General features: G+C 37.3%; 1 protein-coding gene across 1 annotated transcript in view; it reads left to right on the plus strand.

Annotated features, from left to right (window-relative positions):
- The window catches only part of LOC149814650 (zinc ion binding protein), a 165,112-nt gene that overhangs the window by 8,948 nt on the left and 128,791 nt on the right, over window positions 1-27,373 (plus strand). The window contains exons 2-10 of the mRNA XM_089990096.1: window positions 4,478-4,690; window positions 4,807-4,946; window positions 5,477-5,572; window positions 12,810-12,877; window positions 22,894-22,995; window positions 23,268-23,412; window positions 24,176-24,319; window positions 24,386-24,505; window positions 24,682-24,738. Of these exons, the coding sequence (XP_089846222.1) occupies window positions 4,478-4,690; window positions 4,807-4,946; window positions 5,477-5,572; window positions 12,810-12,877; window positions 22,894-22,995; window positions 23,268-23,412; window positions 24,176-24,319; window positions 24,386-24,505; window positions 24,682-24,738 (1,085 nt within the window). The remainder of the gene's footprint in view (window positions 1-4,477; window positions 4,691-4,806; window positions 4,947-5,476; window positions 5,573-12,809; window positions 12,878-22,893; window positions 22,996-23,267; window positions 23,413-24,175; window positions 24,320-24,385; window positions 24,506-24,681; window positions 24,739-27,373) is intronic.

Genomic DNA, 27,373 nt, shown 5'->3' on the forward strand with positions numbered 1-27,373 from the left:
CATAGTATGAATATCTTCCCTTAGACATGACAAGCTCCGAATACATCCAAATACACAAGATCCGAATACACAAGCTCAAAAGGTTTTTTAGAAATAAAGTTGCTATATTGAAAAGAAAGAAAATACATTTTTTCAAGAATACAATCATTGCATGTAAATTTATTTTCATTACAATTTTTTTCTAAGAAGCGAAAAAGATACAACTTAGAGACACTAGGATTACCAAGCCTTTTGTGCCAAGTGATAATATCTTTAGATTGAGCATGATTGCAAAAGGTTTTAGATGGCAAAGACAAAAAATCCATGTAATATAGGTCTCCTCTTCTATGGCCTTGCCTAATTCGCTTCCTGGACCGGAGATTCTGCACATAGCAATTTGTAGGTGAAAAAGAGAAACTACAACAAAGATCTGATATTTGAGAAACCGAAAAATATTTAAATTGAGTTTTGTAATAATTATAATTTTTGGAACATAAAATTCTTTGTCTTAAAAACTTTTCAAGGTTTTCTATTACTTTAACATCTAAGGATGTACCATCGGCCGTGGAAATAAATGATTTAAAAGAGTTAATATTTGGTTTGGATAAAAAAAATCCATTTAGTGTCATATGAAAGGAAGCACCAGAATAAAAAATTCAAGAAGACATAGCAGGAGTTATGAAACTGTGGCACCGAAAGTGGAAGGTGTGGAAGAGTTGTTTCTCATAAATTGTTTAAGTGCTTCCGTAAGTTGAGCAATGGAGTCCTTGATGTCTCTATCCCTTTTTGGTTCTTCATTTGAATTGCTTGGGTTATTTTCAATGGAAGCCACCTTTCTTTTAAGCTTCAGACAATCGGGTCTAAGATGTTCCGATTCATTACAAAAATGACACAATTTTTCTTCCTCCACCATTGTTGTTATAGTTATTTTTCCAAAAAATGAGAAGGTTTGTATGTCCAAATATTATTTTTCGGTCTAGATACCACATGAACTTCATCAATATCTCGGTCCTTGGGTGATTTTCACATACTGGCATCGTGACTAGGTTTATCTCCTGAAGGTCTCATCTTCAGAAGTCCCTACTACAAAAAACATAAAAGAAAACACACTTCATCACCCCAACTCACTCAAAATTTACCCCTAACCTTATATATGATACATCAACGGTATCCAAAGTTTTGAGGCCAAAGTTTCGAGGCCAAAGTTTCTCCCATGTCCAAATTGACACAACTTATATAAAGTTTCAAATGAGCTCATCTTGCATCCAAAAGTAGTAAAACCAAGATAAAATATTGCATATGTTATAGTTGCATGCAATACCAAAACAATAGTTCATGAACATAATGAAGGTCATATTTGAATATCCATAGATTTCATCAAAAGTTATGCATAACCATATAAAATATCCAGCAATCTTGACTTGTGTTGGTATTTTGCATTACCATTGTAACTTGCCATTTTACCTAATTCACTTTAATTTACATGTAGAGAAGCATGACTTAATATGTAAATGCATGTATTTAAATGGGAACAAGATGCAGTGAGGTTAGCTCACAAGCAAAACTTGCATCTTTATCACAGACTTTAGCCCAGTGGACTCATCAAGGTGTGCAGGGCATCAACCATGGCTCTTAAGAACCTCTCCATGTGTCAAAGGGATTGGCTAAACAACTGGTTGTCTCTATCTGCAACCAAGTATAGCTGGTCTCTGCCAACTTCACCATGAAATTTGTTTAGTTGAATTTCTGTGTTTTTGGAGGAGGTTTATTTGTTTAGAAAATAACAGTATTGTCCTTGAAAAATGACATGTTTTCCAAAATGCCTAACAATTTGCTAAAATCCCCTGCATATCCAAAATCTCCAATTCTTGTTTTTTAGGACATTTTTGCCCTTCACACATGCGAACCTACTGAGGTTCGCATGATATATATGCATGGTATAGGGAAGAGGAAAAGAAGAAGAGCGAAGGGAAGAAGAAAGATAAGATAAGAAGAAAAGAAAAAGGAAAAGAAGAAGAGAGGAAGAAGGAAAGAGGAAAAAAAGTGAATGGTTTGCTTATGTATGTATCAAAGTATGCATGCATTGTATGTGTATGATTTTTATGCCTACATCATCATAGGATGATGTAAGGGTTACGTAGATTATGCCGTAACCGCTATTTGTTGCGTTGTTTGTTTGTTCAGACCAGTGTTGTGAAAAGCCTTGAGGCGTAGCGAGGCGTAAAGCGTAAGCCTCAATTTTTTTTTGAAAACTTTAAAAAAATTATAAAAAAATATCTGATTTTTAATCGGATAGTAAAATTTGGCTACCAAATCTAACTTATTGGATTTGGATTTGTGTCAGATTACATCCTACTTGTTGAATCCTTAATTTGAGCTTAATATTGAAGTATGATCCAATTAGATCCAACCCAAGATTCAATTAAAGTCCTGTCAATTCATAAGCATTTTGTTTTTGTTTTTTTCAAAAAGAGTGGTTTTACCTTACTAGCTTGGGTTTGGTTCTAGCCATGTGGACCTGGACATGGTACAGGCGTTTCAAAGTCAGGCGCGGGTTTGGACATATCATGTTGACTTTGTTCTTCACGATAGGAACCCAAATAAGTACTTTACCTTCAATCAGTTGCCATCAACTCAACTGGACTGAGCCTTGGAGAGGTCCACAAAATACTAATTGAGTTGGCCCAAAAAAGGCAGTTCAGTTATGTATCCTCTTCAAGTCTAGCTAAGTTAGCCATAAAGTCCACAACACCGAACCGAGCCACACCCACCCAAGCTTAGGGCAAGCCACCTGGAACCCGAGTAAGTCAACAATCACTAGAACAGTCAACATGTAGTAATATTTTCAAAATCACGATATTATCCTTTAGATGAAAATATCATGATTTTATTACGATATTTACGGTCATACAAAAAAACATGATTAAACTATCAGTTGTTTTACCTTGTATTTAACGTTTCGTTTTTTGTAGTTTAAACTTTTATTTAACATTTCGTTCTTTGGAACCAAGGAGAGAGAGAGAGAGAGAGAGAGAGAGAGAGAGAGAGAGAGAGAGAGAGAGAGAGAGAGAGAGAGAGAGAGAGAGAGAGGAGCGGAAGCCTCTCCTGAGGGCGAAGGTCCCCCTGAGAGTCCTCGGCCTCCCCTTCCTCTTCGGCGTATCAGCCGGAGACGCCGCCGGAGAGCTCTGCATGAGCCTCGCCACCGTCTTCGATGCTGGCCCCTCCATCCACCTCTCCTACCGGCCCAACGACCCCGCCAACGCCTTCCGCCTCGTCGTCAAGTCCGGCATCGGCCCCTTCGGCTCCCCCACCGTCTCCACGCTTTCCATGAGCGTCGGGTTCGACCTCCTCCACCACGGTGGCCGCGACTCCAAGTTCATTGTCTGGTTCAGCCCCTCGGCAGGCAATTTCTCCGTCAAGAAGATGGCTGGATCGCCGCCGATCGGATTCTCCGATGATCCCGCCTCAGGCTTTAGTAAAATTTTTTTTGCGCCTCACGCCTCAGGATTGCGCCTTGAGGCACAGAGGGCCGCGCCTCAAGGCGAGGCGCGCCTTTTGCACCTCAAGGCACGTTTTTGATAACACTGGTTCAGACCTAGTAAGGGTTTGCAGAATTATCAATTATGCTGAGACATGATGTGTCTTACGCTTCGTTTCTTTTCACTTTTCAGCTCTGCGAGAATAGGCAGACGGATGTCGATGCACACGAGGACTGCTGTGTTGGACTGAACTGTACTCTTATGTTTCTTTTTGTGTTTTTTATACAAACTCTGAAATTTCTTTTAGGAAGTAAATGATTTTTTTTTTGTGATATTCAAATTGTTATGGTTTGATTTTGACTCTGTGATGCTCCCGAGTTTGGAGATAGTTTTGAATTGGTTCGAAAAAGTCTTCCGCTGTGTTTCAAAAAAAAAAAATTCTGCCTAAGTCGAGGCGAGGCCTTACAGTCACCTTATCTTAGTTTGGGTACTCTCTAATCCACAACACCAAACTATTTGCAACAAACTGGTTCATAGAGGCGACATATTTTAGCAACTTCAATAAACCAAAAAGTGTCCTAATGGTAGGAAAATGAATTAAAAATCCATATCTCTCACACACAACTCTAAACACGAGGAATATTGGGATATCTTGCAGCTAATTATTCTGTGAAATAGCATTGTTCTTAGGGGTAGTATGCTCATTTTATGTTTGAATTAACTATTGAAGCTTAGTTAGTTTCTGTTTAGGTTCTTTGGATTCTAAACGTGTTAAAGGGCAAATGATTTTATGTTTATCATAGTTAAATTTTATGGTAAAGTATCCATCAGTTATCCAATAATCAATTTTCTTATTTTGTTTTATCTGTTTGATGTGGTGGACATCTGAGTACTCAACCAAATCACTTAAAAAGAAATATCTTCTTTTATTTTCATTTTCTGTTACATGGAGCATTAGATTTTAGACTTAGGATGCTAATGCTTATGTATTTTTCTTTCCCCTCACGAATGTGGTGCAGACCTAGATCTTTCTTCTAGCAGAACTGGAGATCAGCCTGTACATAGTGTCTTTCTGGATCCTGGTGGGAGTCATTGTTTAGCAACCGTTCTTTGTACTGGAGGAGCTGAAACATTCTACATACATGCAAAATGGCGTAAACCTCGAATCTTAACCAAATTAAAGGGTCTTGTGGTGAATGCTGTTGCTTGGAATAGGCAACAGATAACAGAAGGTGGTTTTTTAAATAACATTAGTTCATTTTTCTGTTTATTGCCCAGGTTTGGATCACGAGCATTATGGTATCCTTTCTCATTTTTATTTTTCCTTTTTAATCTCTTTCACGTAAAGCTTCCACACGGGAGGTGATCCTTGGCACTGATGGTGGTCAACTTTATGAGATTTTTGTGGATGAAAAAGAGAAGAAGGAGAAGTATCTAAGGTTACTCTATGAACTTGCTGAGCTTCAAGAACCTTTCATGGGTTTGCAGGTACTCAAAAGTGCATTTTACTGGTACTTCCGATTATGGATAGTTTTGACTTATTAGTTATTAGCTACATTACCTGGAAATGGATAAAAGTTGTCAGTGTGTGTGTGTATCCACAGTATTGGAACATTGAACTACAAAGGGTGAGGACGTGTGACTAAAAATCAATAAATGGTTGCTAATATTTTATACTGTAGTCCTTGGTGAGTTCAATAAGCCAAAAAATCTATGGTTTAGTTTAACCATAGTCACCACTCACCAAGATGCTTGTAATTTTTAACAAAAATGACAAAATTAACCACAAAATATGTTTTATACTAAAAAGATGAAGGACCTGAAGCTATATTCACAAAGAATAGTTGAATACACATTCATCCTAGAACTGTAGCTTCCAGCAGCATTTCCATGTTCCTGGGCGAGTACATGTGGTTGGAAAGGGTGACCACGTGTCGTAGAATATATAATTTTATTGTCTAACGTTGTTCAGTTTATTGGTTTTTGATTTTCTTGGTTTTCTGTTAAATATTTTGCAGATGGAAACAACTGGAGCAAGTAATGCAACCCGGTACTATGTTATGGCTGTTACTCCTACCAGACTTTATTCCTTTACTGGTATTGGGTCACTTGACGTAAGTATGAAAGGAACATGGAACAGAAGTGCCATTTCAAATGGAACTTTAAACTGATCGATGCTATATTTGCACATGATCATTTAAGTGTTGGAGTCCGTCCTTGTTTTTCTTTGTTTTCCATAATGATATGCATGGATTATTGCTTCTGTTAAGGTATTGGATCCTTCAAGCTATACGACCTTGGGCCTTTTCAATCCAAACATGCTTATTGCTTAATTAATCTTTTTGTGCTAATGGATGAGTAAATTGTAAAAAGCGTGGGCTTGTTCATGTAAAAGTATCTTCAACAAGATACTATGATCAAGACCTTATTATTCTTGACGATAAGCATGTGCACACATGCACAACAAGAACCCTTTAGAACACTTGTGCACAAAGGCACAATCCACCAAAAACTCACAAATGCACACAAGCATAAAAATAAGGAATTTGTATTGAAGAAATTGGAGAGCATAAGCTCCAAAAAGAATGCTTTACAAAGGGGAGAAGACCCCTATTTATAACACAAAGGGGGCCTTGGAGAGGCCCCAATGTGATCGTTGGAGCCTCTCCAACGGTCACAAATGTGACCGTTGGAGGGGCCCAACGATCATATTGGGTCCCTCCCAAGGCAATCCAAAAGAAAAAATTAAAAAACTAAAAAATAAAAACTAAAAACTAAAAACGAATTACATACACATTCCAAATGGAATATGCGCAAAAATAAAAAAGACTAAAATACCCCTACGGCTGATATATATTTTTATATATATAATAGGATAGATACATATACATATATATTATATATATATGTATATGTATCTTTCTTTATATATATATAAAATATATATATGGACATTTCAATGATAATGGATTACAATTTAACAGTTCATACTTTAATGTCATTATTTTTTGATTTCAAGGGATTATCATATAACATTGCATTTTTTTCTCCCATTCTTTTGGGTCTTGAATCTAGGTTTGGATATGTGTTCTTGCCACAAGGCTTTTTCAAGGTATTCAATTGTTGTTTGCAATAAATTTCTCCTCTTGGTCCTGCATGCAAGTGCTCGGCATGGTTTTAATTGAAGCCATGTTTCGTCTTTTAAACTTCTTTAGCAAACAATGTTTGAAACTCCTAACCGAGGTTGTAAAAAGTGTATCAGTGCTCGTTGGGCCAAAAATGGGGCACATATTTTATCATATCATAATGTTTTTCAAAAGTTATATTTTCTAATAAAAATAAAGCCCAAAAAATTCAAAAAATTTGGAATTTTTAAAAAAAATCCATACTGCAAAAAACAATGATATTAGCTATAAAATAATACCATAATGTCACATATCAAACAATTATGAACTACAAACATCCAATAATCAAGATAATATGCTGTCCATGTTATCCCCACTCTTGATTTGAGTTTTCCGTTGTTAGGTTGGACCCTTTAATGCCATCTTCCTCCAAGAAATCCCAAGAACAAAAACCAGAAGAGATTTTTTTACCTTAATCTACCCTCTTGAATAAAATTCATTTGGAATAACATGCTTTCACAAAAAATAGGATGGTTTTCTTCACACCAAGTACAAAACTACACATGCTTTCACAAAATATATATATATATAAATATATCCATATATCTATATATATACAACTGTACACACACATATTATATTATATATATATATAATTATTCATAACATATTCAGTATAACCAACAAAATATGCTTTTAGCCTTCCGCAGAAAAATTGACTTTAACACATACACACATACATATTATATTCATTGCATAATCGGTACATACACATATATATAATTTAATTTATTTATATATACAAATCATACTTTCAGGCTTTCATAGAAAAAATCAGGGAAGCACAATAACACATACATATATAAATAACATTACATAATCAGTAATATTAAACATGCTTTCAGGTTTTTGTAGAAAAATTCACAGAAACTCACACATATATACAAATCAAAATCACACATATATATCTCACTTTCCGCCTTTAACAAAAAAAAATCATCAGAAACAAAGTAACTCACACATATATAAAAAACATAATCAATTAAAATTAATTGTGTATGCTTTCAATGTTTTACAGAAATGTTTTTTTCCCAAAAGCAAAGTGACACACACACACACACATATATATATATATGTATATAACTAAGCATTCATCATTTCACAGATTAAATTACAAAAGCACATGCACATATATATAATTATATATACAAAAAAAATAACAGAACACATATAGTAATAAAAAAAATGATTAAACTGCCCTTGCGCCTAGGCGAGGACAGCTTAATCGCCAATTGAGCACCCTAGTTGGTGCCTAGTCAGCAAAATTGTCATATTTTAAGGTACCCACCTGGGAATTGCAGAGCCTAGGCGTTTTACCTACGCCTAGGCCGACTAGGCGCCTAGCTGACGCTTTTGATTACATAGCTATTGCTGCATGTCGAGTAAGATTCAGGAGTCTTGCCTCCATTCATTCCCATTAAAATTAGGAACTATGTCACATGGACTCTTCTAACAGGGCACCACACCCGCATCACACCCACACCCAGGCAGGTGCGACACTTGGACACAACTTCCTTTGTGTTAGGTGAAGTCAACCACAATGAGGTCCATTTCTATCCAACAGTAGATTCAGTTAACCCTAATCAAGTCCATTTTTATCTATATTATATATATAAATACATAAATGCACACAAATACACATAGTGTTAACTTAATACTGTTAATATATATATACTCCCCGCACCCCCGCACCCCCGCACCCCCGCACCCCCGCACACAAATTTTTTTAAAGTGCCGCATCCGCACCAGTACCAGTACTCGCACCCGCATTCGCACCTATGTGACATAGATTAGGAACCAAGTAACCACAACCTTTCTTGTCTCTATTTATAGCATCCCTTTAACTCTTCGGGTTACCCTTTTTCACAGCTTTTGAATATCAGGAGAAAGTATCATATGCTACCCATCTCTCAGGAAGGTGATGAACTCTCGAAGACCCATGAGCCATATCTGCACTACTATACTCTGTTTCTTTCATACCTGTCTCTCTAATAACCAGTGTTGACCACCCCTCAACATGCTTGTTTTCAACCTGGAGGTGCTGTTCAACACCACTATTTTCAGTGGGTGTCATTTAGATGACTTTGCCTCTTTTCAGGTGCACTCTTTCTTCTTCTAGAATACACTTGAGAAAGAGGACAACTCCACTGCCATCCTTCTCCTTCACACTTCTATCAGGCACATTTTGATGAGAATTTTCTGTCACCATCTTGTAATCATGCTCTTACTCACACCCATTAGTACTATCGTCAACCTTTTCATATGGCCAAAAGAAAGAGCCATCCGATCTTAATGGAACATTTTAGGAGCCAGTAGATATGTTCTGCACGGCTTTATCCTTATGAAATACAACATGCAATGAAATGACAATCCTATGAGTGTCAAGATTGCAACATCTGTACCCTTTGTACTCATTATCATAACAACAAATCTACACTTGTGCCTTAGGTGAAAAGTGATTACAAAGGGAATCATCATCATGAGCAAAACACTTAAAGCCAAACATTCTCTATAGTAAATAATTAGGATGCCTACCAAAAAAACTGAAGTATGGTGAATCACCCCCTTAGACTTGATAGTGACATGCGATTTAAGATAATTGATTGTGTGAAATGCTTCAAGTCCATAAAACTTACCTCATAAGGGACTCAGTCATCATGGTGATAGTTGTCTCAACATTGTGACGTGTTCGGCTACTCTATTCTGGCTGAAGTTCGAGGAAAAGACATTTCATGCAAGACACAAACTGAGTGAAGCTACTGGATAGGTACTCTTCACCACTATCACTAAGAAACATACATTTTTTACAATTGAGTTGAGTCTCGAGTCTCGACATAGGATTTGAACCTCTTTAAGGTGGGAAAAATTTGTTCCTTATTCCCTAAGAAATAAATCTTGGGATATCGACTGTAATCATCAATGAAAAAACATAGTATTTGGATTTAGATTGATAGCATCCGGTTGATATCAATAGTAAGCCAGATCATAGTTTGGGACTCGGGAACATGTAGGTAGGTCCTCAATATTGTGGATCTCATGGGTCTGATAGTGAGTTAGGCATTGATCTAGTTATTAGCTATGATAATAAAGCCTGGAGTCCTAGATGCTTTTTGGTATTGAATGAGGATTGTGTAGGTTGGCCTACCTCGAACCAACCCATCAATTCTCTCTCTCACCTACACCTTTCCCACCACTTTTCGGTGCCCTAGAGGCTTGGTTCTCACTGATTTCTGATAGCATCCGTCATGGTGATATCAATTGGCATCAGAGTGATACCCATTAGCAAATAATGGCAAATCAGGAGTTTGAATGGAAGACACTTCTAGAACAATTACACAAAACTGCCCAAAAGATCGACCACCACTGCTCTGTGATGTTGAAGACATCTCAAGCAACGAGTGAATCACTTGATCAACTTTCAGTCCTCTTAGCAATCAAAGTGCAACGAGAGATTGAAGAATCAACTGATGAGCCACTAATGATGGGTGAGCAACAAGCACTCTCAGATGAAGTATGCAAGAAGTGTAAAGTTGGTTAGTCTTCATTCATGATTGCAGCTAATACAAGCCATGCACACCAAATATTTGTCGAAAAACCACAACAATGTGTATCATTGCCTTTGTTGCCAGCAACTAAACAGGTCATGAATGGCCACCTAAGTGACTGCCTACTGCAGAGTTTGGCATTTAAGACTGATCAAGAAGCAAAGATACACAAAATGGGTACCGATAGGCGATAGCAAAGGTTTCAATTCATTTAGACTTATAACCTTCTTTTATCCCCATGGACCATTGCAGCGAGAGACAACTTTCTAAGGGGCAACATCTTATTCAAGTTGGTGCCCTCCTGAGGTTCCACGAGGTTGGATTATTTTTGAGCCAGGGGGTGTGGCAATTGATCTTGAATTTCTTGGGTGCACTTGTCTCACTAGTGGGTGTGAATACTCATAATATGTGCACTAGATCAGATGCGGTGATGATATATGTAGTAGATGATCAAAAATTTCTCACATGCTGTGCAAATTCAAGCTATAGGGAGTATGCACACCAAATGTTCGATGAAAGACCCCAACCAAAAGTGTACCTTCAAAATGAGTAGATCAAAGACCATAAATAGCAGAGAGTAATTGATGTTGAGCTCCACCACCTGAGGAAGGAAGCTTCCCACAATTTCTATGGGATAAGTGTGAAACCCAGCGTTGCTCAACAATTGTTTGAGATAAGGCCTGGGTGTAGATGGGTCTCATGGAGTGCATTCTCTCCTGGTAATTCACAGGGCCATCTGATTTATTGCCTGCTCTTCTCCACCCTGTCCATAAATGCACTTTAATCATAGTTATGCATGACCATAAAATGGTGAAGTAATCATCCTGGGGTGCAGTGGCTGCTACTGGGGCTATTGCAGAGAGTAATTATATTCCCTCTTTATTGGTTTGCATAAGTCTAGCCATTCTATTAGCTGCCAATCTTGTTGTTGAAAGTCATCTTTCAATCTCTCAGAATTTGATTTCTATCAGTTCTGAAGTAGAAAATTAATGATTCCTCTTGTTGGGCGAGGACAAGCTTGCAAAGGTGATCTAGTGGCAGAGGCGAGTCAACTAAACTAAGCCTATGACTCGAGTGCCTACATGTTGGAGCAAGCATGCTTCAGGATAATGGGGAAAAATAAATATTGGTCTTACTGCTTTACATTGCTCGTACATATATGTACGAGCAATGTAAAGCATCAGACAAGGGCACATTCCAAATAATTGTGGGACATGGTCTTGTGAATGACTCTACATTTAACTTGCTGCTAGTTAGTGGCATTCCAACTAACCACAAAGAAAGGTCCGGTATGGGCTTTCTGTTTGGGGCATTGGACAGGATAGTGCAGTTGAGACTTGAAGCTACGAGTCACCTAGAGAGCAGAGAAGAGTGTGAACTTCGAGCTAACAAACCAAGTGGATATCTTGCTAAACCAAGGGCTGAGAGTGATGCCATTGATACCCAAATTATTTCATAGACTATTGCTTATGAGACGATGATGGGACCAACTGCTCTCCTAGTGAGCATGCAGGAAACTACTGTAGGTGAAGTTTCACAGGTTGAGGCTATATTTAATGTAGCAACTAGTGGTACAGTGGGAGTTGAGATCAGATGCTCACAGTTTGCACAGGTCCTGGGAGTTAGTGAGGTGAATGCTGTGGGCATTCAGGATAACAAATTGCAGAACACAGTTATGAATGCTAAAACTGAACCAGTGATAAGCAGTGATGCTTAAAAAGGTCTAGAGTTGAAATTCTGGATTGAGGGAGCTGCCAAGGAAACAGAAGTTAATGCTTGTGCATTCAGATGTGGGGTTGAAACTGATCATTTTTTTACTAGATTTACTGTTTCTTTAATTTTTAAACATGGGGAACTAGAATATACTGCTTGGAAGGTTCTGAATTTGCCACTGCTGTGAATGCTCCTCTAATCTTGTTATCTATCAGTTGGAAGTACAGTGCAAATGTTAAAGATAGTGGCTGCTGGTCTACAAACCTGAGATGGGGAGCAAGACCGATTGCATTGATTTCATGCTTCTTGTCTAGTGCAACACTTGCACCTCATCATGGGTCTCCACTTGGTCATGCATTTGGAACGTTTATGCAAGATGTAGGTGTAATGAAACACTAGTGCCAGGAACAATGTCACAAAGTGACTACAAAGAAGGCACAACCACATAACGCAATACGAGTGTGTATCGTATCTGCATCGTACAGTACAACCATGTATTGTACTGCATCGTACGATACAGGGTGTATCGTACACTACACTTTCAACACACTTTAAAAAGGGCCGAATCATAATATTTCCTTTTTTGGGTTTCAAAAACCTCTTGAGGGCCAACTCCCTCATTTGTGTAGAGGCCATTAGAAGGGTATCCACGCACACTAGGAGTCGTGAGAGCGATTTGGGGGCCGATCCGTGTGCAAGGGAGAGGGCTTTTGCAGTTTGCTCTAGTAAGAGTGCATTTTCACCATTTTTCCACTCAAGGAAGTGTTCTTATCTCATATTGCTGTTTTAATGAATCATATGGTTGTGTTTTTGTTTGATGTTTGCATGGACGTTTTGCATTTTCGTTATTTCAATTGCAATAGCATGACTTAAAATTCTTAGTTTGAGGGGGATGCTCTATTTTGTAGATTGTATTTGCCCGCTATGTAGATCGTGCCGTGCATTTTATGGAGCTTCCTGGGGAAATACCAAATAGGTAAGTTTTTTTTAATATCATATAATATTTAATTGATCTGACGAGACTTGGAATCTAAAAACTCTTTCATCAATGATAAGGAATTTGTTTTTTATATATAGCTAATATAATGTGGTTTCTTTCTCATGTTAAAAGTGTCACTTTTAAACCTTACTATCTAGTGTTAAGACATAAAGTAAATCATAACCAGATTGGTAGTGAAGGCAACTTCTACAAAAGATACCACTAGAAACTATTCACCATGATTATTGGACTTAAAAAGAAATGTCCTTTATTTCTTAAATATTCTCAAAATCTCAGTGAATCTTTTGGACATTTACTAACATGTCATAGCATGTAGGCGAGTTCTACTCTAAAGATGGCTGTCTATATCAATCATGGTTTTCCATCAAGGATATCAAATTGTTTTGCTAATTTATGGGCTGTGTAGCAGCGCTGATCATTATTGCTGCAGAAAGGCTGATGGAGCTTCATGTGGGGTTTCCGTTTTTCCTGTTTTATCCGTTATTATGTGATTTTTGATGGACATCTAGTTACCTTAGTCCTTATAACTTTGCAGTACAACCTTGTTAAATGACCATTTACTTTCAAATATACTTCTTTACATAAAGAAAAATGATAAAATGAAGGTGTGACGACATATATTAACCCTGCGAGCCATAACAATTTTCCTCTATGGGCTGATGCTGAAACTTCACCTTCAGTTTATCGTAGTCATATGCCAAGTCATGTTCTAGGTTTTTCTTTTTGGTGTTCTTAAAGAATACTTCTAGTTACCAACAACTGTTCAATGTCTTCAGCACGATATTAGCAAAAAAACACATTGAACTTACTAAGTAGTTATTGTAATGTTCTATAATCATCATGTGCAGTATAAAATATCTTAGAAAACATGCTATAAAGATGATATGTGCATTTGATAGAACATATATAGTCAAACCTAATGTTCAAGAGATAAACAAGGTTTGCAAGAGTGTGGACGAGTAACCAAAGACTGCATTGTTCCTACCAACCCATGGTTGACATCCTCAATCTTGGATAGGACAAATTCGATCTAGTGATTAAGGGGGGTGACTCATTGACTTGAACACGCCAAAAAAAAAAGAAAAATGAAAAGAACAAAAATTGGCAGAGAAATGTACAAAGAAACAAAGAACCAAAGAACCATGACACATCTGTTGACTGGGGACAGTTCAATGCATGGTTCAGTTGAAACTTGAAACTCAAGTGATTCATGAATATCATGTTTTGACAAGTAATACTCCTGACTTGAGTGGTCTAATAAGTCATGATGGAAACTTTGGCTAAGTCTTGAGTATTGAGAAAACTGAGATGCCCTTGACTCACTAGGTATCTGAGCCAAGTTGTCTCATTTGAGTCATGGGATGGACCAGCAACCTTGCTAACCAAACTTTAACCTGATCCTCTCAAGGGTATATTCCATTGGTAAGGTGGGGAGCTACTATTTGTGGATGAAAAGCCTCCTTTTGGTTCACAAACATGAGTAAAGTAATCAATTAGTTTTAAAGAGAAATATAAGATAGCATGCATAACCAACAAGCCTAATGAGAGGCTGGACATCACATATGGTATCTTATATTAAAAATTGCCATACTACCCCTGATTAGTAATAATATGAAAACTACCATCTGTGATGAAACATTTGCAGTCATGTCATTGTGTAAAAATACAAAAACATTCATATAACAATTGGTCTAACATCTCTACTCAAGTTATATGGGTAAGTGCCATGAATAACTTGCTCTTCAAGTCCTAATGTGTTGCCTTTCCTGAAGTCTTTGTAAACAAATCTGCAACTTGATCCTTGCCATATATAAATTGAGTCTCCAACTCTCCTGATTCATTCCTTTCTCACACAGTGATCATCAAGCTCAACATGTTAAATTCTTTTTGTGTTGAACAAGATCTAATGAGATTGCTACTGCATTTCTGTTTGCCGGATATAAGACCTAAGGCTGGGACCAATAAGAAAGATCCTTAAAATAGACCTCAAGATGAGCAGTTCTAACATTGTGATTAATTCTTTGTCCATGAAATCTTAAATATAATGGCTACCATGCTTTGTATTCAGCTTTAATGCTGGACTACACAACCTTTCTTTATTTCTTGCTACTATATGAAATGAGAGATCTCTGAAGTAAACACAATGAATAATAAACCAACATGGATCTTCTAATATTATAATATCCCAAGTAAACACAATAATCCATGTCTGAGAAAACCACCACCTTTAATGGTAATGCAATAGGCTCTTCAATGGGTACTTTATGTGCCACATGGACACTCCATTTTGCCCTATGTACCAGTGTCGACACACATGTCCCCGTGTTGACACCTGGACACGCCATTTTACCCTCCATACATACAAGTTTGTATTCAATTTATAATTTATAATTATATTTTCAGTTTATAACTTTATATTTTCAGTATATGATATATATTTTAGATATAGCATATATATTTAGATTATATTCAGTTTATTTTGTATTTATATGATATATATATATATATATATATATATATATATATATATATATATATATATATATATATATATATATATATATATATATATATATATATATATATATATATATATATAGCTGTGTCTCCGTACCCACAATTTTTGGAATTGCTGTGTTGTACCCTTCGTACTCGCAACCGCAGCCGCACTACTACCCATGTGACATAGGTGCCAAGCTATCCATTGTTGCTGTTCAGAATTATGTATCGTATGTGTATTACAATGAGTCTGCTGCCCCTCTATGTATTTATGTATATATTACATTCTTTTCAGGGGTATTCTTGACATTTACTGGTAGTGTACAACATAGTTGCCAGTCGGGGAAGCGGGAGCGGGAAGCGATTCGGGAAACGAGGCAATTCCAAAATTTTAGGAAGTGGGAAGCACGAGGTGACTTAGAAGCGAACCAGGAATCGTCTCGGAAGCGAGAAGAGAAGCGAACCATAAGCGACCAAGGAAGCAAGGTGAAAGCGAGGGGGAAGAGAAAAAAGGGAAAAAGAATGAAAAAAGCAGGGGACGCTTCCCAATTTTTTGGGCACTTCCCAGCATGTTTTGGAAGTGCCACATTTTGCTCTTTCGAAATGCATTTCGGAAAAGCGTGCTTCCCCAAGTCCTATGGCGCTTTCGGAAACCTTGATGTAAAGTCAATTGTTCGAAAACCTTGGGGAACTCCGCTTGTGTATAATTGTTTAGTTATACACTGCCGGTCCCAAGCCCGGATAAAGGAGGAGGGTTATGGTAGGCCACTGACAGCCAACATAAAAACTTAGTCACACCCTATGAATATGAACCAATATGAGAATTTCGTTGGGGCGTTCCCTACTGAGCGACGCGTTGTACTCTATAGGCCCGGAGGCAGTGATAAATGGGCAAGGGTTGCTAGGTCGTCGCCCAGAAGCGACGCGTCACACCGGCGCCCGGGTGTGGTGTCAAATAGGCAAGGGTTCCCTCACTTTGTTGGATGGGTGGGGGTAAAGAAGATAGTTCAAGACCATAAAATTAACGTAGCCACTTGGAACATAGGGTCTTTAACTGGTAAGTTGGTAGAGTTAGTAGATGTTATGTGTAGGAGAAAGATCAATATTTTATGTCTACAAGAGACCAAATGGGTAGGTGAGAAAGCAAAAGTGATAGAACCTTGGGGATATAAGATTTGGTATACAGGAATAAATAGGAATAGGAATGGAGTAGGGATTGTTATTAGTCGTGAGTTTATAAATAATGTAGTTGAGGTCCGTAGGAAGGGTGATAGGGTTTTACTTATTAAATTAGTATTAAGTACAAATATTATTAATATTATTAGTGTTTATGCACCTCAAGTAGGTTTAGATGATTCCATTAAGCGTCAGTTTTGGGAAGATTTAGATGGAGTAGTACAAGGGATATCTTATGGAGAAAAACTTTTCATCGGCGGTGACCTTAATGGACATGTAGGCATTAGTAGGGATGAATTTGAGAGTACCCATGGAGGCTATGGTATAGGAGAAAGAAACGTAAGTGGAGAAATAATTTTAGATTTTGGTTTGTCCTATAATACGATCTTAGCAAACACTTGGTTTTGGAAGAGACAGTCTCACCTAATAACATTTAAAAGTGGGGTTAATATGAGTCAGATAGATTGTAAGGTTATACCTTGAGAAAGTGTAGCTACACAACATAAAGTCTTAATTTTAGATCTTAGAATTAGAAAATGTCGCAAAAGAGATAAACATAGGATAAATCCTATAATTAAGTGGTGGGCACTGAAAGGAGCTAAACAAGGAATGTTTGTAGAGCAGATAGTTAAGGAAGCTGATTGGTGTCTCGATGATGATTCAGAATCAATGTGGAATAAGATAGCGGGTGACATGAGAAAGGTGGCTAAGGAGGTATTGGGTGAGTCTAAAGGCGGTGCACCGCTAGGTAAGGATACATCATGGTGGAACGAGAATGTCAAATTAGCTATTAAGGTTAAAAGAAAGTGTTATAGAAACCTAAGTAAGAGTCGTGATAATGAGAATTTAGAGAAGTATATGATAGCAAAGAAGGAAGCTAAAAAAGTAGTTCGAAATGCGAGGGATAAGGTATGTAAGGAGGTTTATGACAAGTTTGATACCAAAGAGGGCGAGAAGGATATTTATAGGCTTGCAAAGATGAGAGATAGGAAATCGAGGGATCTGAGTATGGTTAGATCTATCAAAGATGAAACACCAAGAGTTTTAGTCAAAGATGAGGAGATTAAGGAGAGATTGAAAGATTATTTTGATAAGCTATTTAATGGAAGTCATGCTCAGGATCTTGGAGACTTCTCCATTCATTTTCATGAGATGAATCGTGACTTCATGCGCAAGATTCAAAAGAAAGAAATTGCAGAGGCTTTGAAGAAAATGAAATCAAGAAGGGCAGTTGGCCCAGATGGTATACCTATCGAGGCTTGGAAATGCTTGGGTGAGAAAGGTTTAGAATGGTTGACAAATATTTTTAACAAGATTTGGCAGATAAATAAGATGCCTAATGAGTGGAGGAAGAGTACTTTTGTGCCTCTATATAAGAATAAGAGTGATATACAAGATTGCACAAACTATCGTGGTATAAAACTCATGAGTCATACTATGAAACTTTGAGAGAGGGTGATTGAGTATAGGTTGAGGAAGGTTGTCATGATATCGAAGAATCAATTTGGTTTTATGCCTGAAAGATCAACTATGAAAGCTATACATCTTCTTAGACAACTTATTGAGAGATATAGAGAGAGGAACAAAGATTTGCATATGGTTTTTATTGATTTGGAGAAGGCATACGATAGAGTACCTATGGATGTTCTCTGGTGAACAATGATGAAGAAATGTAAGTACATTAATATAATTAAAAATATGTACAAAGGAGTAGTAACCAATGTCCGCACTTGTGGAGGGGTTACAACCAATTTTCCTATAACGGTTGGGTTACATCAAGGATCTGCATTAAGCCCTTTCCTATTTGCTATAGTAATGGATGGGCTTACGAGATCAATTCAAGAAAATGTGCCGTGGTGTATGTTGTTTGCTGATGATATTGTTTTGATTGATGAGTCTAGAGCTGAGGTTAATGCTAAGTTAGAATTATGGAGACAGACATTGGAAGCAAGAGGTTTTAAGTTGAGTAAGAGTAAGACAAAATATATGGAATGTCGGTTTAGTAAAGCAACAAAGTAGTGATGAGAGTGTAGTGAAGCTTGGTGAGCAAGAAATACCTGTGGATGACTGTTTCAAATATTTGGGATCTATCATTCAAAAGTATGGAGAAATTGTTGGAGATGTTAATCATAGGATAAAAGTTGGGTGGATGAAATGGAAAAGTGCAACTGGAGTGTTGTGCAATCGTAGAATGCCATTGCGGTTGAAGGGAAAGTTTCATAGGACGACAATTAGACCTGCTTTACCATATGGTACAGAATGTTGGGCTGCCAAGAGACATCATTTTCAAAAAATGAGTGTAACTGAGATGCGTATGCTTTGATGGATGTGTGGAAATACACTAAAAGATAAGATTCAGAACGAGGAAATACGTAAGAAGGTAGGCGTTGCATCCATTGAAAATAAGCTGAGGGAGAATCGTTTACGGTGGTTTGAACATATTCGGCGAAGGCCTAATGATGCTTCAGTTAGAAGGATGGAGAAATGGGAAAATATATTAGTTAAAAGAGGTCGGGGTAGGCCTAAGAAGACTTGGATGGAGATGATAGGAAATGATATGAATGCTTTGAACCTCACTGAGGACATGACATTGGATAGAAATGATTGGAGGAGAAGGATTCATGTGGAAGACCCAGAATGATTTTCTTTTTTGGTTCATATCGCCAACCCCAATTGTTTTGGGATGAAGGCGTAGTTGTTGTTGTTGTGTAGTGAGGTAGAAGGGGAGTCTCCCTTATATGACTGTATTCTTCTCATTTCTTAATGAATGAAGTTTCTCTCTTGAAGCCTCTCATCATCTTATTTGTTTATCTTCTTTCTTGTTTAATAGCTTCTCGAATGTGCCTCTCTCTTGAAAACTTGTAGATGTGATGTCCTTGGAGCATGCATAAATTGGGAATCTTGATAACCACACATACTATGGTTAGTCTCGTAATAGATATAGTAATGCCCCAACAACATTTCTATGGTGCTCTAGATGTGGAATCAACTCACCACTTAATGTTGCAGGTGGCCAAGTGGGTTTACAATCCTTCATGCATGTTCGCTGCAATTGGCCGCTTGCATATTTCTGGGATAACACCAAGCAATCTTGTCTGCCATCCACTTCTACACCTAAGTAGTACCTCCAAGGGCTGGATTCATTCATATGAAACCATTTATGAAGGAACCACTTGGATCTCATTTATGTGCTCCTTCCAGTTCCTATTATCACAATGTCATCCACATACAACATGATAACAATCATATATGGTTCTTGTCTATACATAAACAAAAAATAATCTACCTGGCGTCAATAGAACCATTCTCACGAACCACATTATTAAAACTTTCAGACCATGAGTGTGAGGCTTGCTTTAAACCATATGTTGCTTTCCTTAATTAGCATGCCTTTGTAATGGGATTGCCTTCATTGTGTCCAGCTGGCTGCTCCATGCAAACTTTTTTATGAAAGTTCCCATGCAAGAATATTTTCTTGACATCAAGCTACTCAATATTTATTTCTCCTAGCCAATGATAAAACAATATGAATGGTGCCCATCTTAACAATTGGACTGAAGTTTTCATTATAGTCTAGACAGCATAGCCACAAGTCTCACCTTATATATCCTTGTGCTACCATGCAATTTATATTTGATTGGGTATACTCTTTGGAACTTATAGTATTCTTATTTTCTGGTGTATAAACTAATTTCCACGTTCTACACTTATGGAGGCCTTCTATCTCCTCATTCATGGATCAAATCCATTTAGGATTATCCTTCACTTCATTATAAAATCAAGGTTTTCAAGAATTGTCTAGTGCTTCCATGAAAATTTGAAACTCAACTGAGAAAGTTTCATAACTTACAAATCTTTCTATGAGACATGCTTCATGTGGATCTTCAAACTTGATATTTTGATGCCTTTTGAGTTGGAACTGATAAATAAGAGGATGCAACTTGTTAGCCTGCGACACTGACACTCCCATTCACTTCTACCTATTGTTCAATGTGTTTCTTCTTGCTGTCCATATTATGTCCTTCCTTCTGACTTTCCTATTCTTGGAGGCCTGCTGCCTAACACTTGTTTGGTGCTTCAATATGCTTCTGAGTTTCAGCATTGAATGGGTTGGTATGGGATGATATAACAGGGATAAGTGGAACCTGACTGCACTATCTCTCTCTCTCTCTCTAAATGTTATGCTCCTGACATAGTTTTATGCTGGTCAAAGGAAAGTTTGCTATTCTAATATCAATCCTTGAACTGTCAGCATCAAAATTCCATCAATCTTTAACTTTCTTTCCTTAAAAACATGACAAAAGATCAATATTATCTTTGTTTGAGGGAAAAAGCATTTGTAGCCCTTCTTGTCATCATCATATTCTACAAATTCACACATCATATCAATATGCACACAACTAAACACCTAATCAAATGGCAATGTGGGTTCAACTTGAAAAGCATTTATTATGATGTCTTTTCAGCCAATCATTGGTATATGATTAGTTAAGAACACAACAATGTGAAAAGCTTTAGCCCATAAATCTTTCGAGTCTACTGTCTTAAAGCATAACCAATGTAGTACCTACAATATATCTATGCTTTCTTACGGATAAACCATTTTGTTATGGTCTATATGGGAAAGAAATTTCGTGGATAATCTCATTGTCTTGGAGAAATTGCTTAATGGAAGTGGGTGCATACTCCATCTCTATCACCATGAATTTTTTTATCCATCTAGCAAATTCATTTTCAACATAGGTTTAAAAGGCCTTTATTTTTTTGCTCATAAATTTTTTTCAAGTATGTCATGGATAATCATCAATAAAAGTCACATAATAGTGCAAACTAAACAAAGAAACACAAGGGGACAGTCCCTACACATCAAAATGAATAGTATAAAAAAGAAAAGAAGTTCATTCATTTATTGTATTAAAAGGCAAAAGATGACTTTTACATACCCTACAACTAGATAAACTTGAATTGAAAACTTCTAGAGACTCAGTATGACAATGCCTAAGTATATCATGCCATATTTTATTTGATTTTGACTTAAGATTTTGAACATGTGACATGAACATAGGAGACTATTCTAAAAGAAATAGTGAGAAATGTAGTTCAAGTTCGAATTCCATAGACTCTAAGGTGTTTGTATATAAAATAGATAAATAAAATACTTCCTCATGATCATCTTATGGTATACTCGTACTCGATATTTTGAAGAGAGATCGGGTTGGTTGAACTTTCCAATTCATTGAATCCAATCAGTGTTAGGCGGCATTGCATTCAGTTGGATAGCGCGAACAGCGTTGAGTGCTTACTCCCTATCTTATGGAGTGAACTGAATTGCTATCAAAAAATTTCAGTTCGTTAATATGAGCTTTAGTAGTAGACGATTTTCCATCTAATAGTTATGAGAATCAATTTGTCACCTTCTGGTCCTAGGGTTTCCACACTTGTGGAAAGAAGGATGGGATGCTCAAATCATTGGTTTGGTGTTGGATGTAGTTTTTTTCCTGGGAATGATGCCTAATGTTTACAACTCTTTGGTAGTTAAGCATCGAGATAAGCAGGTCAGAAAATGAGTGTGACTTATGAGGTACAACTTAAAAATAAATAATCAAGGAATTTCTACAAATGGTCTTTTCAGAGGAATGGAAATGATTAAGAGACTAACATCATTTTTTTAAAGGAGCTTTTCTTAGAACATAAAGACTTTCCATCCTTTCGCCCTTAATGAACACCTTGACTAAAAAGCAGAATAAAATAAAGGAAAATTAGAGTTATCCACAAGTTGAGAAGTAGAATAAAGGTTATTCTTTATCTAAGGAACAAGAAAAGTATTAGGTAGACTCATGTGTATCAGACAATATAGGGATATCTGCAAAGCCTATGTGTGAAATAAGGTTGCATATTACAGTCTCCTGTCATGATCATGCCTTTTCCATGATATGGGATTAACTTGAAAAATATACCTACATTGTCAGAAACATGATTGGTAGCCCTGGAGTCCACGTGCCAAACACTATTTTTTGTGTTCTGAACAGTTAAATCTGAAAAGGAATTCACTAAAGCAGCCATATCAGAAGTGGCTCTCATGCTTGTGTTTCCTACATTATTTTTAGCATTCATAAGAGCACCATATTCAGTTTATATACCCAAGTATCTATATGTAGGCATATTGTACATGCATGCATATATATATATATATATATATATATAATCATATGTACATACGTATGTATGTGGCCTGGCATGGCTCTGTTGCTCCCATTGTAGTTTCTCTTTGACAGGTGAACATATGTTGTTTACTCATTTTCGTGCCGATCATACAGTGAACTTCATTTCTTTATCAAGCAAAGGAGAGCTGAACATTTCGCTTGGCTTTCTGGGGCTGGAATCTATCATGGGGACCTGAATTTTGGATTGCAACATAGGTAATTCATGAGTTTCTGATTTTGCTGTCTTCTGTCTTCTGTATGGCCACACTCTTAACTCTATGAAAGGGTGTAGCAGCTGTTTCATTCTCTATTCAATTACATTCATCATATGTCACAAAGTGATGTTCTAGTTGTCATATTGAAAGGAGCTTGTTTTGGGTTTTGTAAAATTTGTTGAAGAAATGATATTCTTTGATATACTGTTTGAATTGTGATTTTTTTTCTTCCGTTATTTATTTATTTTTGGCTTTTGGTTTTGGTCCATTAAGTTCAAGCGATGGTGATGAAAACTTTGTTGAGAACAAGGCCCTTTTGGACTATTCAAAACTGGGAGAAGTTGGAGAAACCGTAAAACCAAGGTCTCTCGCAATGTCAGAATTTCATTTTTTGCTTCTTATCAGTGATAAGGTTAAGGTAAAGACAATTCTGTCATCTTGCTAAGCATCTAAAGAAATGTCCTGTATCTTTTGGCTCTGGTTGGCATGTAAGCTCTTTTTTTTTTTTAATGATGTTGATAGACATCCATATCATCACGAAAAGAATATGTGGTGCCTGTGAATTGCTATTCTCACCGCATTTTCTTGTTTAACGGTGATGACACTAGGGGTACATTTGCAACCATCTCAAGTACCCACCTGAAAAAGTATGAGAGTGAGGTTCTTGAGAAAGCAAGTCACAGAGTCAGACCCATGATCCACTTTCTCAGGTGAGTGAGGATCAATTCTCTCAACTATCCACCGCTTTCTCAGGCAGCTCTTTCTCAAGTTTGCAAGCACTAGAAAAGTTGTTGGGTTGAGCTTCCTCTTGTCAGAAGCCTAAGAAACTGGTGCTTTCTTAGGTGATTGCAAATGTTCCCTTGTGATTCCTATCTTCAAAAGAGTGAATTAAGTAGATAATACTTGATCAACTTTTGCAGTGAACCTGTGGCATACGCCAAAGTATGTATCTATCAGGGTGTTTTGATCTTATGTCTCTAAGGAAACTCAATGAAGTCAAATTCAGAAGTTTCCAATCCTGACCTGATTCATTTTCCTGATATTATCATCACAATTTGACCTCTGCTGATAGCATTAGCAGTTTTGCTGAATCTATTGTTGTCTGTGCATCAGTGGTGTCCCAGAGTGACAACTGGCTTTGTCCATTTGGACAGTATCGTCTGATACTTGATGTTCTTCAGGTTGTTAATAGGATCAGCCAGCTAATAATAGAGGAGTTGCAGTTTGATCATTCGCTAGAGTCAGCATCAAGTGGGATCATTGGATTGTGCAGTGATGCCACTGCTGGAGTGTACTATGCCTACGATCAGAACTCTATATATGAGGTTCATATCATCTGTTGACACTGTTAGCATAATAGAAAGTTTAGTTTCTGAACTTTCTAGCTGCAGGTCTCTGTTCATGATGAAGGTCAGGATATGTGGCAAATTTTTTTGGACATGAAGGATTTTGCTGCTGCTTTAGCACATTGTAGGAATTCATACCAAAGGGACCAAGTATACTTTGTACAGGTAATATTTGCCTTTTCCTTTTATAACCCCAAATATTGTACTTAAATGCCCTCTCCTTTTGCATTTTGTAGTGCATCTAGTTATTTTTTCAGTTGCCTCGTGCATATCTGTCATCTTTTCTCCAGTTATCTCAGTCTACTGTATCTTATCTAACAAATTATTCTATTTTTCTCCAGGCTGAAGCTGCTTTTTCAGTGAGAGATTTTCTGAGAGCAGCATCCTTTTATGCCAAGGTGATTTCAAAAATTCGATTTCTTATACAAGTGCCTCACCAGTGTTCTTGGTTTAATTAAACAATCTGCATGGAGTGTACTAGCATGCTAATGTTCTGTGTAGGGGTGGCAAAACCTGACACGACCCGCCAACCCGCCTCTTAGGCGGGTTCGGGTTGGGCTTAAGCCAACCCGTTTAATAAACGGGTCGACCCGCCTAAACCGTTTATTAAACGGGTCGGGTTCGGGTTGGGGGTATGCCAACCCGGCTGACCCGTTTAATAAACGGGTTAGGCGGGCGGGTCAACCCGCCAACCCGACCCGCCAACCAGTCGACCCGACCTGCCAACCTGACCCGCCCACCTGAGAACCCGTTTACCCGACCCAACCCATTTATTAAATGGGTTGGCGGGTCGTGTCGGGTTACCCGTTTATTAAACGGGCCGGGTTCGTGTTTGCCACAGCAGACCCGTTTAATAAACGGGTCGGGTTCGGGTTGAGGTATGCTGACCCGCCAACCCGACACGATTGCCACCCCTAGTTCTGTGGAAAGGTGAAGATGCAAATGCTGTTCTAGTTTATCTTAAAAAATTACAAATGAAAACCAAATTGCTAATACACTAATTTTATTGTTTATTTAGAAATACATAGTGAAATAGTTTGTTTCGTCATCTGAAATCTTTCAGTGTCATCTATGTGAATAATTGATGTTCTTTTGTTGATCACAAAGTCAAAAGATAGTAGCTTTTGTCATCTGATGAGCCAATATCTGATTGAGTTAAATTTCTAAAATGGTTTTACTTCTTTGAGCTGGGGGAACCTATGAAATATCGATATTGCATATTTTCAGTGGCATGCAGTGCATTGTTTCAAACTAAGAATATATTAAAAGGGTTGTCATCAGGAGTTATTTTTTGCAAGTTGCATGAATTTGGATGGATGTGATTATATATAAGAATCCTCTTTTTTTACTTTAACTGTTTTACATCAATGATCTGCTTTAATCCTTTTCCTATTTGCTATAGTGATGGATGAGCTTACGAGACCAATTCAAGAAAATGTGCCGTGGTGTATGTTGTTTGCTGATGATATTGTTTTGATTGATGAGTCTAGAGTTGGGGTTAATGCTAAGTTAGAATTATGGAGACAGACATTGGAAGCAAGAGGTTTTAAGTTGAGTAAGAGTAAGACAGAATAGATGGAATGTCGATTTAGTAAGCAACAAAGTAGTGATGGGAGTGTAGTGAAGCTTGGTGAGCAAGAAATACCGGTGGATGATTGTTTCAAATATTTGGGATATATCATTCAAAAGTATGGAGAAATTGATGGAGATGTAAATCATAGGATAAAGGTTGGGTGGATGAAATGGAAGAGTGCAACTGGAGTGTTGTGTGATCGTAGAATGCTATTGCGGTTGAAGGGAAAGTTGTATAGGATGACTATTAGGCCCAGTTTACTATATGGTACGGAATGTTGGGCTGCCAAGAGACATCATATTCAAAAAATGAGTGTAGTTGAGATGCGTATGCTGATATGGATGTGTGGAAATACAATAAAAGATAAGATTCAGAACGAGGAGATACGTAAGAAGGTAAGCGTTGCACCAATTGAAAATAAGATGAGAGAGAATCGTTTACGGTGGTTTGGTCATATTCGGCGAAGGCCTAATAATGCTCCAGTTAGAAGGATGGAGAAATGGGAAAATATATTAGTTAAAAGAGGCCGGGGTAGGCCTAGGAAGACATGGATGGAGGTGATAGGAAAGGATATGAATGCTTTGAACCTCACCGAGGACATGGCATTGGATAGAAATGATTGGAGGAGAAGGATTCATGTGGAAGACCTAAAATGATTTTCTTTTTTGGTTCATATTGTCGACTCCAATTGTTTTGAGATGAAGGCGTAGTTGTTGTTGTTGTTGTTGTTTAACACTTAGGAAATGAACTTATGCACAATTTTCTCTTTTAGTAGAAGCATGCAAACACTAATAGGTTGCTTAAGATGCTTAGGTAAGAAAGAAGAGAGGAAGAGAAGAGAAAGTCTATTTGGGGCTAATTGAGTTCATCTCATTCAAAGTCGGCTGCTCTTTATTAGGTCATAATAAGAGGAATATAGATAAAAGACAAAAATATGTGCACTTGTCACACATTATAACTATCTACATGCAAATAATAATCATAAAAAATTACAAGTATGCCACACTACACTGCTATACGTTTTCACAATTCCCCTGAAACTTGAGATGGTTAGCAAGCTGATAAACAAGTCAAACATAAGGTAATGAGATGACTCCATCAAGGTACTCCTGTTTCACCTAGTGACAATCAATGGTTATGTGCTTTGTGCGCTTGTGAAACTCTGGATTCTTGTTATTATGCATAACACTGATTTCTCATAAGTGTTGTAAGCTATGTAGTCAAAAGCACTAGGTTGTACCTAGTCGGTAGACCCCTAGAAGGACTAGTTGGAGACTAGGCAGACTAGTCGGTACCTTAAAATAAAATAAAATAAAATAAAATAAAAATAAAAATAAAAATAAAAATAAAAATAAAAAAATATACAAATGAATTTCTAAAATTAGTAACAAACATGTATGCAACATAAAATCAATCACCAATAAGTAAAAGATAAAAAAACATGTCGAACATTACAAAAC

Source organism: Nuphar pumila, chromosome 15 (assembly GCF_984573655.1).
Source record: "Nuphar pumila chromosome 15, dmNupPumi1.hap1.1, whole genome shotgun sequence".
Classification (NCBI taxonomy): domain Eukaryota; kingdom Viridiplantae; phylum Streptophyta; class Magnoliopsida; order Nymphaeales; family Nymphaeaceae; genus Nuphar; species Nuphar pumila.